The 14,666-nt window shown below is 36.0% G+C and overlaps 3 protein-coding genes across 3 annotated transcripts; 2 read left to right on the top strand and 1 right to left on the bottom strand.

The window, feature by feature from the left end:
• Positions 1-151: 151 nt before the first annotated feature.
• On the bottom strand, positions 152-1,688 carry LOC116011107 (trans-resveratrol di-O-methyltransferase-like). The gene is made up of 2 exons (XM_031250624.1): positions 945-1,688; positions 152-454 (listed from the first exon to the last, which is right to left on the bottom strand). The coding sequence occupies exons 1-2, from the start codon at positions 1,680-1,682 to the stop codon at positions 152-154; spliced, it is 1,041 nt and encodes a 346-aa protein (XP_031106484.1). The 5' UTR covers positions 1,683-1,688.
• Positions 1,689-3,190: 1,502 nt separating this feature from the next.
• On the top strand, positions 3,191-5,090 carry LOC116010694 (probable O-methyltransferase 3). The gene is made up of 2 exons (XM_031250198.1): positions 3,191-4,004; positions 4,582-5,090. Exons 1-2 carry the CDS (start codon positions 3,234-3,236, stop codon positions 4,882-4,884), a joined length of 1,074 nt encoding a protein of 357 aa, XP_031106058.1. The 5' UTR covers positions 3,191-3,233; the 3' UTR covers positions 4,885-5,090.
• Positions 5,091-11,405: 6,315 nt separating this feature from the next.
• Positions 11,406-14,295, top strand: LOC116010692 (trans-resveratrol di-O-methyltransferase-like). The gene is made up of 2 exons (XM_031250197.1): positions 11,406-12,249; positions 13,732-14,295. The coding sequence occupies exons 1-2, from the start codon at positions 11,467-11,469 to the stop codon at positions 14,032-14,034; spliced, it is 1,086 nt and encodes a 361-aa protein (XP_031106057.1). The 5' UTR covers positions 11,406-11,466; the 3' UTR covers positions 14,035-14,295.
• The last annotated feature ends 371 nt before the right edge of the window (positions 14,296-14,666 follow it).

Here is a 14,666-nt window from a genome sequence, read left to right as displayed (position 1 = left end):
GGGGGGGGGGGGGGGGGGGGGGGGGGGGGGGGGGGGGGGGGGGGGGGGGGGGGGGGGGGGGGGGGGGGGGGGGGGGGGGGGGGGGGGGGGGGGGGGGGGGGGGGGGGGGGGGGGGGGGGGGGGGGGGGGGGGAGAGACAGGATATATAGATTTAAGGAAAAAGTTGAATGAGAGACCTTGTTCCAATTTGGGTTGTTTTATAGTCGGTAAATCCAGCATCATAGAAGATTTTCACCCATTCTTTTAATGCTCTCTCTTGTCCACCATGATAAACCATCATATGCAAATCCAAGTAAATTTGGTTTTGTATTGACTCTTGATCTCCATTTTGGGTGGCATCCAGAATCATATCAACAATTATCACCTTTCCTCCCTTTTCTCTATGGGGGATTGCTTCTTTACATTTCTTCAGTATTTTAACGCAATCCTCGTCATTCCAGTCGTGCATTATCCACTGATTTAATTTAATTGTAGTTTAAGATCATACAAGCAATGTTGCAAAAATCGCCCCCTAGGCACCCCGCCTAGGTGCTGGGCGCCCCTAGGCGGCCGATTAGGCGGGTGCTTAATGCCTAACTCAGCCGACAGGGCCGAGTTGGTGACTGACTAGGCCGAGTTAGCGACAGACTCGGTCGAGTTAATTCACCCAACTTAACCGAGTTAGCCGAGTTAACTAAGGCGAGTCCGCTTTGTTAATTTTGTATTATATTTATATTTATTTATTTATATAAATAAGAGAGGTAATATATATATATATATATATAATATAATATATGACATACACTGCATACACGAATTATTTTTTTGTTTTTATAGGTTGCCGCCTAGAACACTTATGCACTAAGCGCTAGTCTACCACCCGACTAGCTCCCGACGCCTACTGCAACTAGCATACAAGTTAAGAATTTAATGAATTAAATATAAAATGTGTATTAGCATTGTACCTTAAGAAAAACTGCCTGTGCAGGAGGTATGGCCTGGAACATGTTTCCGGCAACATAGGCCAAATTCTTAGTCCCTTCCAAGCCGGCAACAACATGTGGAAGATCCAACACTGTACATTTCATATCCGGGAACTCATCGGCAATGGCTTTGGCCACCATCCCGGTGCCACCGCCGACATCTACTAGTGAATCCAACCCCTCAAAAACTCCCCTACAATACTTCCTGATCAAAGTCATGAAAAGCAGGGCGTCACCCGCCATGGCTTGGTTAGTGTAACGGTTAATCTCCGGATCCTGGCTCGCCAAGTCCCAAAATGTTCTCCCGTAGGCCGTTACATGCGGCGTGGGATCATCGTTGCGGAACCATTCACTGACGCCGTGCCATGGACCCGTGAATATGGTACAAACGGCCCCTAGCACGAAAGGTGCGAGGCTAAAGGGATGGTCCTTTAGGAGAAGAAAGGAGGGGCGTGCGAGGGCATATCCGTTTCCATGCGTGATTTTGGCGTCTAGAAAGAAGCCGGAACGAGTCAAGACGCGCATGAGGCGACCTAGCTGATGGGCTTTCGCCTTGTTGATATGGAGGGCGTCGACCAATTCTTGGAGCGTGATGGGTCGACCGTGGCTGTGAATGATGTCTGGTATGCCTAGCTCAACTGCACATTTTAGAGAAGCTGAGTTTATGAAGTGGAAAATGTGGTTCCATATGTGAGTTTGGTCAAGAAGAATCTCATCCATCTCCTGCAAATCCTGCAATAATGCCATCCCTTCACTTAATTAGTACCACTTGTGGTTCGGGCATTCTCAATTATATATATATTGGCATTCTCAATTATTTATGGATTAATTAATTACTAGCATATCTCTGGCTGATCTTTATTGGGTTAATGTAAGCCAATCATATGTTTTTATTCATCAGCAAGGCATAGGTAGATTGAGTGTGTAATCTATTTTAATTACTTAATTATTTTGAAAAAAAAAAACTAAATTATTTTTTATTCCATTCAAATCTTTTGCCTCAATTTGTTGGATTAATGGTACATTGGTACGTCACAAAATCTTTTTGCGCAAGCTCTCTTGGCGGGCAAGAAGATAACAACGATAAGTCCCAACCACAGTCGCGCGCAATTTTTGGCAAGCCAGTCTTGATTTTGTTCACAAAGTATATGACAGCAACTCACTGACCAGCTCCTTTCCAATCAGCTTCTGCACTCAAGAATTAGATTTGGCAAAGGTCCTCCTCCTTTTGTAAGGGAATCATGGTTGTTAATCCAACGAACCAAATTGGCCGAATCACTCGGTATAACCACCTTGTCATAGCCTTTACTCCAAGCCCTCTCAAGACCATGAAGAATAGCCTATGCCTCAGCCATATCCACGCCGCACTCGCCAATATTCTTCTGAAAGCCTTCAATCCATCCGCCATTGTGGTCCCTAAGAACTCCCCCACAGCTAGCGATCTTGCTCCTTTTGTGGTCCACCAACGTTAACGGCTACCCGTCCAGCGTCGGGCTTTCTCCAGCATAATGCCTCTTCAGGATTTGATTTCACATCATTGCAATATGAACATTTGAAAGTACTTCCTAATCCAGCCAACTTTTTGATTTTTATGAGATTTGGCATTTCTTAAAACATGCGCATTCCTCCATTTCCAAATGTGCCAGCAAATTATGCTCACCGCTGCATATATATGACAAGTTTTACCTTCAAAATATATATATGACAAGTTTTGTGAATGACACATATAACAACTTTTTTTTGAGAGAGAGACATATAACAACCTTAAGTTTTGTGAATGAGACATATATCTAACTTAAATGAGAGGGTTGTGACCACAAAGTTTTAATGTTAATGTATAAAATTTATATGTTTAAAATTATATTAAAAGTAGAGTTAATGTCATATGGGACCTTCGAATATATTGATTTAATTTTTTCACATTTAATTCTAAACTTTCAAATTGATAACCTTGGTCACTCAACTTTCAAATTGTTACCATGGTTCAAGTTAGTCAACCATAATCCAACTTTCAAAATTTAATTAGCCACGGTCCTCCTGCAAGGACCACAGCTGGTTAAAATTTGATAGTTGAAGGAACTGAACTGGCCATCTATAAGTAAGTTTTGATTCAAGTTTTGATAACTATAAAATTACAAGTTGGCCGTTTCCCTGTTCATTCAAAAAATAATTACTCTATAAATATAGATCAATGCAAGGTATTTGAACTCAAGAACACCCAACACCTACAAAATTTTATTATTTAGCCTCACTAGCGAATTGAAGCTCAAAATGGCACAGCTTCCATGCATGGGAGACGAAGATATTGAGCTTTTAAATTCTCAAACCCACATATGGAACAACATCTTCAGCTACATTAAGTCTTCTTCCCTGAAATGTGCAGTTGAGCTAGGCATACCAGATATCATCCACAAACACGGTCGACCAATGACCCTCCTTGAATTGGTGGACGCTATCCCAATCAACAAGGCAAAAGCCGGCCATCTTGCTCGTCTTATGCGCACATTAATTCATTCTGGTTTCTTCCTCGACCCCAAAATCCAGGGGAGTGAAGATGGTTATGCTCTCGCCCCGCCTTCTAAACTCCTACTTAAAGATAACCCCTTCAGTCTGAGGCCCTTCTTGCTAGGCGTGCTTGATCCTATTCTAACACAACCATGGAACCATGCCCGCGAGTGGTTTCAAAACGATGACCCCACTCCTTTTGATACGGCTAATGGGATGACACTATGGGACTATGCTGCCCAACAACCAATGTTTAACCACATGTTTAACGAGGCCATGGCCAGTGATACCCGGGTAGTTATGAATGTGGTGATTAAGTATTGCAAGGGAGTGTTTGAGGGGTTGAATTCACTTGTTGATGTTGCTGGTGGCACTGGAACTGTTGCAAGAACCATTGCTGACGCTTTCCCGGATCTCAAGTGCACTGTGTTTGATCTTCCGCATGTGATCCGAGGCTTGGAAGGGACTAAGAACTTCGATTACGTTGGAGGGGACATGTTCGTGTCCATTCCTCGTGCAAATGCGCTTTTTCTCAAGGTAAATTCATGACATCCGTCAATTATATTGCCCCCTCTCGAGTCTATATATATATATTTCCCCCTCTCATTAAGTGCTGGAATTTATTCATTTGGGAGGCCTGAATTAACTAATACCAGTTAAATGAAGGAATAAATTATAAAAAATAGAGTTTAGGAAAGCTAATGAGCAGTTTTGTGTAATAAGATTACAAGACGTGGCATAGACAAAATAATGTATTTATACTAAATCTCCACACACTCCGTGCAAAATGGGTAGGCGAGAACTGTCTGATTAAGTCTTGGCTAGCTGGGTGCCGGGGGGCGGGGGCTTACCACTTAGGTCGGCTTTGAGGCCTTACTTTTAAGGCCGGCTACGAGGTCGGCATTGAGCCCCGAAGTTGTCTTGGGTCGACTTGACCTGTCTTATCCGGTCTGTTCGTTCCGGACGCGATTCCAATATATCTATCAACATATTGTTAGACCCGTTTTCAATACATCTATCAACATATATCTTTTCAATTTATTCACGCCAATTTATTTTAATTTATTTAAATCTAACGCCATAATAAGTTTTAATATGAGCAAATGATGTGCAGTGGATATTGCATGATTGGAACGACGTAGAATGTGTGGAAATATTGAAGAAATGTAAGGAATCAATTCCCAACAAAGAAAAGGGAGGGAAGGTAATTATAATAGACATGGTGATTGACAACGTAAGGAAAGACGAAAAGTTATTTGAAACTCAGATTTGCTATGATACCATGATGTTGAGTGTGATGACAGGAAAAGAGAGAGCAATGAAAGATTGGGAGAAACTTTTTTCAAATGCTGGTTTCAGTGATTATACAATAATTCCAATCTTGGGATTAAGGTCTATAATTGAAGTTTATCCTTAGAGATGCATGGACCTTGTGGCATCTGCAAGAAGTGGAGAAGAAGAACATTCCATGCATAATAATTAACTGCAATAATTGGCTCCAAGAAGGCACATGAAATAATGTTTGCTTTTTTTTTTTTAATGGTTGAAAAAAAAATGTTGTATGTGTTACTGTGTTATTAGCTATAAATAATTCCACTTCTTAAATATTGTTGTGGTGATTAAATTATATTTATAATGTATGAATTGTTGGGTACGTGTATATGACTTATGAGTCAATAATTGAGTATATTTAGGCATTTTATTTGTTACAACTTACAAATAATATAATATTGATATTTATTCAGTATACTATTTTGAGTGATAAAAGAAATCTGTAATCACTATTTGAAAGTTTAATTTGCGCACTGGTCTTCTTATTCTTTTTTTTTTTTTAAATGACAGAGGAAATTTCTACAATTACTATCCGAGGGTATGCATTGATGACTAGCTAGACACCACATTGTGATCTAATCTCCAACTCAAACTAAAAGTCAATAGAATACTCAAATTTAAAACATTATGGTTATGGAGCCAACCACCTTATTCCCATCCACTTATATTTCCCTTATCTTCACATTAGGGATGAAGTTATAATTTTGGGGGAAAATTAGATATTTTTATCTCTATAGTCCATTTATTGGACGAAATAACAACTCGATTTACATGTACTAAAGTGATATCCAGTTATGAATTCTTAATTGGATAGAGCAATAAAATTGACGGGATAGCATCTCTTTGTTGAGGATAAGAATATGATGTTTTACAATTTCCACATGCTTTATTTTTAATTGTTAAATAAGAAAAGTTACAATTTTTACCTTTGAGTTATACACAAATTCCAACTAACTCCTACAATTATGACTGTTTTCATTTTTATCCTAAGTTATAAGCAAAGTGGTGAATTTGATCCTAACGTTAGGTTTCCGTCTCAACTTAATTGATAGAAAATCTAAAAATTCAAAATTATTAGATGGGTAAAGTTGGAAATTCGCATCTTATTCTCCTTATATTATTGAAACCACCTTTGCATCATTAATTTTCACTCCCTAGCTTCCCATTTCAATACTCTTCAACTCCAAAAGCATTTCAATAACCCTCATGTGACTTGTTAGGAGTATGGGTCTCATATAACGAACCTGAGATTCAGTACAAATAAGGAAACACTTGATCACCGTTTTCGGACGTGTAAAACGCATTATCCTAAAAGTTTTCAATTTTCCTTTTTAAGCAAAAATGGTAATTAGACCAGAACTTTTGAGATTTAAAGAAGATGTAAAATTTCTCATGTGTCTGTTATGAGAAATTAACTAAAGAACTAACTTGAGATTTTTAGTATATATGTAAAAATTCTTTCATAAACTGTTTAGTAGCTTAGTCAAGAATCGTTTATCTTAACAACATATGAGAATTATACTTTGTATTACATATATCCATCATCAAACATTCTTTCATTTGTCCTCTTAATAACCAAAGTAATGAACAAGGAACCTGATTGAGACTCAATTATGAGAATTCAAAAACTTTTGTAACTTCTATAATTGAGTCTAAGATTTCTTATACTAGACATAGGTTCCTTTTTCAATACTTTGATTTTTAACAGTACAAAAGAGGGAATGTCTAATGATGTATATATATATTATAATTTTCATATGTTGCTAGGATATACGATTCTTGACTAAGCTATTGCAAAGTTTACCAAAGATTTTGTACGTACATACTAAAAATTTCAAGTTATTCCCTTGATAAATTTCTCAAAAAAGCAACCTGAGAAATCTAAGAAAAGCAACGTGAGAATTGCTAGTGGCCCTTGATCTAGTGCCAATGGATGGTGGTGTTTTGCTCCGGTGTTATTGCTTTCTTATTTATAGAGGGGTGTGGGTGTAATTTTGGATGCATTTAATTTGATTTGATTATTATTTTGTGGAAGTTTTTCATGATTTTAGGAGTAGTATTTTAAGAACATCAGGGTCCGGTTTACTGATGAAAATTGTTCTCTATTTTCTGTTTAAAAAACTGGTTTACTAACACCCATTTTTTGAAATTTATTTTTATATTAATGTTATAAAATTAACACAAGTTTAATTTCGAGTGATTTTTAAATCTTATATTTAAAATATTTTTGAATATGTTTGGTTTAAAAGAAATAAATATGATTTATATATATATATATATATATATATATATATATATATATATATATATATATAGTTCCGTCAAATCTGCAAGCAAAATAGCACCATCTTAAGCTAAGAAGAAAGAGAATCTCCTTTGCCAAAAAACCATCAAAACCAATAACACATGCATGCATCAGTCGATTTGCATATATACGGGATATATATATATATATATATATATATAGTTCCGTCAAATCTGCAAGCAAAATAGCACCATCTTAAGCTAAGAAGAAAGAGAATCTCCTTTGCCAAAAAACCATCAAAACCAATAACACATGCATGCATCAGTCGATTTGCATATATACGGGATATATATATATATATATATATATATAGTTCCGTCAAATCTGCAAGCAAAATAGCACCATCTTAAGCTAAGAAGAAAGAGAATCTCCTTTGCCAAAAAACCATCAAAACCAATAACACATGCATGCATCAGTCGATTTGCATATATACGGGATATATATATATATATATATATATATAGTTCCGTCAAATCTGCAAGCAAAATAGCACCATCTTAAGCTAAGAAGAAAGAGAATCTCCTTTGCCAAAAAACCATCAAAACCAATAACACATGCATGCATCAGTCGATTTGCATATATACGGGATATATATATATATATATATATATATAGTTCCGTCAAATCTGCAAGCAAAATAGCACCATCTTAAGCTAAGAAGAAAGAGAATCTCCTTTGCCAAAAAACCATCAAAACCAATAACACATGCATGCATCAGTCGATTTGCATATATACGGGATATATATATATATATATATATATATAGTTCCGTCAAATCTGCAAGCAAAATAGCACCATCTTAAGCTAAGAAGAAAGAGAATCTCCTTTGCCAAAAAACCATCAAAACCAATAACACATGCATGCATCAGTCGATTTGCATATATACGGGATATATATATATATATATATATATATAGTTCCGTCAAATCTGCAAGCAAAATAGCACCATCTTAAGCTAAGAAGAAAGAGAATCTCCTTTGCCAAAAAACCATCAAAACAAATAACACATGCATGCATCAGTCGATTTGCATATATACGGGATATATATATATATATATATATATATATATATAGAAGCAAGCTAAGAGTATCCTTATCAGTGGAGTTTTTTCGCGGTAATTGAGGAGTTTTTGTAGATGTGATTAGGAAAGAGAAAATGAGGTGGGAAGAATAAAAAAATAAAACAAATATAATTTTTTAAAAAAAAATCAAAAAGCTGTGTGACAGGCGCGTGCAGTGGCTGCTGTGCGCAAGACGCGCACAACAGCCATCTTTTAAAAAAAAAATTCTGACTCATTGTACTATGATCCCTTATTTTGCAGGAGTGTTTTTTGCAATCTCTCTCCTTCTCTCTCTCTTGACACCATGGCAATTATTCTGACATTAACCCTTCTTGATACATAGATGGTGATGCTCTAAATATTAAAAAATTCTAAAAAGCCAAGATAAACTGCCTATATGCGAACATAGTGTATTTATACTCAATGGATGAGATTAAATGAGTACAGTATTGAAATTATAAAATGATAAGGGAAAAAGTAAAAGCTTAAATTTTCAATTAATACAAAAAACGTGAAAAAGTATATCTTTAAATTCATACAAAAATTTATAGGAATTATCAATTAATACCAAAAATGTTATATTGTCCAAGTGTTTGATATTACAAAAATGCCCCTGATTTTGGACGGCTATGCAAATATAAATAAATAAACTTCACATCTCCTTTCTAAAGGAAAATTCAAGATTGTGAGTAGGATGACGAAAGTGATGCAATGTTGCTTCCAACTCAATTTCTTTGTCATCTTAGGCCTCGACATCTATCGGAATCCATCTTTCTTTCAATGTGACTTCAAAACACATTCAAATCACACACAAAGAAAATAAAAACAAATACTTAGATTCACATTAGCATTAAACCATATGAACTTGATGTCGAATATGTACATAAAAATAGTAAGAATAATGTGCACTTGTCACCGAATTTAACATCCTGTCATCGAAATGTAACGCTGACTGCTACTCAAATATAAAGAAACAAAAATGTGCACTTACTACTAGTTATAATTTTTTACATAATGATAAACCTTTAATATAATATGAATATCAAAGTAGGTCCTACATGATTAAAAAAAAAACTTATTATTGCTTGCTATGTAGTGTAGCGTTTACAGTTTAAAACTCTTGTGATTTTTTATTTTTTTTTGAGAAGATACTCTTGTGATTTTTACTCACAATAAAATCTAGACAATACTAGTTGTACTGCGGAGCCACCGTAAAGATAACGGTTCTATTCTCTGCCAGTTGTTATGCCGTGGACCCTGGTCCACCTTGGAAGGTGGACCTGGGTTCAATACGACGCCGTTTCACAATTTTTTTTTAAATAAAAGAAATTAACGGCGTTAACGGCTTCGCATAGCAACATAACACAAACTCTACATTCATAGACCCTTTATTCCATATTCACAATTTGAAAACTCCACATTCACACATTACAGGGCTATATGTTTAGTAACTATATTACCACTGTTATGCATTCACACATTCAAAACTTTATATTCACAGGTCATATACTCCATGTTCACAACTTGGGAACTCCACATTCACACATTACATGGCTACAAGTTGTTAGAACTCTGTTAACTCTACTACAGATTCACACATTCATAACTCTACATTCACAAATTTTATACTCCATATTTACAATTTGAAACTTCCACATTCACACATTTTAGGGCTATATGTTTAATAATTTAAAATAAAAAAAGTGAAACGACGTCGTCCACGGCATAATTTGCCATTCTCTGCCTAGCCAATTTTTTTAAATACTGCTTCTGAAATATACTTTTTCGTCTCATATATTTTTTTGATGAGATAGGAAGGGCCCAGCCCCAAAAATGCAGGAAAAAAAAAAAAAACTAGTCTCTCCGGAAATTAGGCACCCCGGGCCTACTTGATCACCACTGACACAGTGACACACTCTGCAAACTCTCTTGGCGGGTAGGAAGATAACAACGATAAGTCCCAATCACAGTCGCAATTTTTGACAAGCTAGTCTTGATTTTAATTTGTTGACGAAAGGACATGGCACAGCAACTCAGTGACCAATCAGGTTCTGCAGTCAAGAATAAGATTTGACAAAGCTCCTCCTCCTATTGTAAGGGAATCATGGTTGTTAATCCAACGAACCAAATTGGTCGAATCACTCTGCATAATAGCCTTTACTCCGAGCCCTCTCAAGACCATGAAGAATAGCCCATGCCTCAGCCATATCCGCCAATATTCTTCTGAAACCCTTCAATCCATCCTTTTATGGTCCATCAACGTTAACGGCTACCCATCCACCGTCTGGCATGGCTTTATAATAGACTTTTCGTCGGCAAAGAAGAATATCTTCGGGACTAGATTTCCAATCAGTGCAGTATGGACCTTTGGACAATACTTCCAAATCCAGTCAACTTCTTGATTTTTGTGAGATTTGTCATTTCTAAAAGCATACACGCATTCTTCCATTATATTTTTCAATGTGCCAGCAAATTTTGCTGACCACAGCATATATATGACAAGTTTTGTGAATGAGACATAACAACCAAGTTTTGTGAATGAGACATAACAACTTATTGTGAATGAGACAACTTTCACCAAGTTGATTGCCTAGTTAGATTATTTATGTGACCACAAAATTTTAATTTTGATTCTTCCTAGAATTGTATATTCACCTTCTTGTAATTAGGGGTAACCTAACAATTGCGAACTTGTAAATATAAATAAAAACATAATTCAAATGATTTATAATTAAAATTTTTATAATATTAATTTAGTGTTAAGGTTTAAAATTATATATTTAAAAATTATATTAAAAGTAGGAGTTAATGTCATATGCCGTCCTCCAAGTATAATATTTTGTCATATTTAGTCCTAAACTTTCAAATTCATCATCCGTGATTTCTTTACTTTCAAATGGTTACCATCATGTTCCAAGTTAATCACCCATAGTCCAACTTTCAAAATTTAACTAGTCATGAACCTCCTATAAGGACCACAACTAATTAAAATTTGATAGTTGAAGGACCTAAACCTCCACTCTACAACTCAGTTCCTTGTTCAGGCTTTGATAACTATAAAATTACAAGTTAGGCTCATAGTGAGAGTGACCTATTGTGACGGATTGTTTGGCTGTTTCCCAAGTCATGTAAAAAATTAGTAAATAAAAAAAAAATAAAATATATATATATATATATATATATATATATATATATATATATATATATATATATATATATAGATGAATGCAAGGTATTTGAACTCAGGAACACCGAACAGAACATTTTATTATTAAGCCTCACTAGCGAATTGAAGCTCAAAATGGCCCAGCTTCCATGCATGGGAGACGAAGATATTGAGCTTTTGAATTCTCAAACCCACATATGGAACAACATCTTCAGCTACATTAAGTCTTCTTCCCTGAAATGTGCAGTTGAGCTAGGCATACCAGATATCATCCACAAACACGGTCGACCAATGACCCTACTTGAATTGGTGGACGCCATCCCAATCAACAAGGCAAAAGCCGGCCATCTTGCTCGTCTCATGCGCACATTAATTCATTATGGCTTCTTCCTCCACACCAAAATACAGGGGAGTGAAGAAGGGAAAGATGGTTATTATGCTCTCGCCCCGCCTTCTACACTCCTACTTAAAGATAACCCCTTCAGTCTGAGGCCTTACTTGCTATGCATGCTTGATCCTATTCTAACACAATCGTGGAACCATGCCCGCGAGTGGTTTCAAAACGATGACCCCACCCCTTTTGATACGGCTCATGGGATGACGCTATGGGACTATGCTGCCCACCAACCGGAGTTTAACCACATGTTTAACGAGGCCATGGCCAGTGATGCCCGGGTAGTTATGAATGTGGTGATTAAGTATTGCAAGGGAGTGTTTGAGGGGTTGAACTCACTTGTTGATGTTGCTGGTGGAACTGGAACTGTTGCAAGAACCATTGCTGACGCTTTCCCGGATCTGATGTGCACTGTGTTTGATCTGCCGCATGTGATCCGAGGCTTGGAAGGGACTAAGAACTTAGACTACGTTGGAGGGGATATGTTCGTGTCCATTCCTCGTGCAACTGCTCTTTTTCTCAAGGTAAATTCATGATGTCTGTCACTTAATTGTATTGCCCCTTCTCGAAAATATATATATAAATAATAGAGATCAAATGGGGTGAATGTGTCCAGGTGAAAGGTGCAGTTAAATGATAGCCATTGATATTTCTAAAATCAACTGTTCAGATTGAGCACAAGATTAAAAAAATAAGGCACTTGCATTTTGATTTTTTTGCCTATTGGCCTGGTCAAACTTAAGTTGCTTACTTTTTCTTTTTAAGGTGCATGATTTTTCTTCTTTTTAAGTTTCGTGGTTTCTGTGTTTAAGGTGTGTCAGTTCTTCAGTTGAGAACTTAAAGTGCGTTTTTGTTGAAACTTAAGATGAGTCGATCTAAAACTTTAGTAGCATTGTTTTACTTCTTAATGTGTGTGCTTTATGGGCTTAAGGTGTGTCAGTTGTTGAAACTTAAGGTGCGTCGATTTAAAGCTTTAGGTGCGTGATTTTATTTCTTAAGGTACGTTCTTGAGTGCCGTTGTTATCCGCTATATTTAAATGGGTCTGAAGTTGAATCATATCATTTTTTTTACTTTGTTTTTTACAATGCAAAGGGCAAAGAAAAAAAAAAATTTTGTCCACAAACACAAAAAGAAACCTGTGTTTTTGTTTTATTTCTAAGATTCATTTCATGTGGTTTTAGATTTTTCTTATGTCTCCGAACTAATGAATTGAGTTTCCTTCTTAAGATGCGTGATTTGTGTGTTTTAAGGTGTGCTAGTTGTTGAAACTTGTGTGTTATTTTAAAATTTTATGTGCTTGCTTTGTGTTCTTAAAGAGCTTTGTTTGTGTGCTTAAGATGCGTGGTTTGTATACTTAAGGTGTGCCAATTCTACACTTAAAGTGCATCCTTTTGCGTTATCCGCACTTCCGCACGAGAAGTTATCTTCGAAAACGATCCAATCTCCATACATACATACATACATACATACACACGTATATATACATTATATTTAGCAAACACTCGTTAAATGAAGAAAATAATTATAAAAAATAGAGTTTAGGAAAGCTAATGAGCAGTTTTGTGTAATGAGATTACAAGATATGAGTTTTAAAAAAAAAAAGATTACAAGATATGACATAGACAAAATAATCTATTTATTCTAAATCTCTTCGCTCTGCGCGAAATGGATAGGCGGTAACGAACTTTCCTAATTAAGTCTTGGTCGGCAGAGCGCCAGGGGCTAACCACTTAGGTCGGCTTTGAGGCCTTACCAGCATCTGGGTTTTGAGGCCAACTATGGGGTCGACCTTGGATCCCCAAGGTTGTCCCGGGTCGACTTGGCTCTCCTTATCCAATCGATTCACTTCGGACTCAATTCCAATATATCTATCACCATATTGTGTGCTCTGGAACCCTTTTCAATATATCTATCAACATATATCTTTTCAATATATTCACGCCAATTTATTTTAATTTCTTTAAATCTAACGCCATAAGTTTTAATATGAGCAAATGATGTGCAGTGGATATTGCATGATTGGAACGACGAAGAATGCGTGAAAATATTGAAGAAATGTAAAGAATCAATTCCCATCAAAGAAAATGGAGGAAAGGTTATTATAATAGACATGGTGATTGACAACGTGAGAAAAGACAAAAAATTATTTGAAACTCAGATTTGCTTTGATACCATGATGTTGAGTGCATTGACAGGAAGAGAAAGAGCAATGAAAGATTGGGAGAAACTTTTTTCAGATGCTGGTTTCAGTGATTATAAAATAATTTCAATCCCAGGATTATGGTCTATAATTGAAGTTTATCCTTAGATATGCATGGACCTTATGGCATCTGCAAGAAGTGGAGAAGAATAGCATCCCATGCATAATAATAAACTGCAATAATTGGCTCCAAGAAGTTTGCTTTTTTTTTTTTTTTTTAATGAATGAAAAAAAAATGATGTTGTATGTGTTAGCTAGATAATTCCACTTCTTAAATAATATTGTTGTGGTGATTAAATTATATATATAATGCATGAATTGTGTACGTGTATATGACTTATGAGTCAATAATTGAGTATATTTAAGCATTTTATCTGTTACAAATAATATAATATTGATATTTATTCATTATACTATTATGAATGACAAGAGAAATCTGTAACCACCACTATTTGAAAGTGTGCGCACTGATCTTCTTATTCTTTTTTTAAATGACAAGGAAAAAAAATTACAACTACTATCCGAGAGTATAAGCTAAATAAATTTCGTCTTGTAATTCTAGTCTCCGGTTCAGACTAAGAAAGTCAATAAAATACTGAAATTTAAAACATTATGATTATTGAGTCAACCGCCTTATTGCCACTTATATTTCCCTTATCTTCACATTAGGGATGTAGTTATACTTTTGGTGAAAAAATAGATATTTTTATCGAGTTAATTCCAGCAATGGTCCTCTGACT

The sequence above is a fragment of the Ipomoea triloba genome, chromosome 2 (genome assembly GCF_003576645.1).
Source record: "Ipomoea triloba cultivar NCNSP0323 chromosome 2, ASM357664v1".
Classification (NCBI taxonomy): Eukaryota; Viridiplantae; Streptophyta; class Magnoliopsida; order Solanales; family Convolvulaceae; genus Ipomoea; species Ipomoea triloba.
Note: the sequence above shows the minus strand (reverse complement) of the source record. Positions and strands in the feature narration are given on the sequence as shown.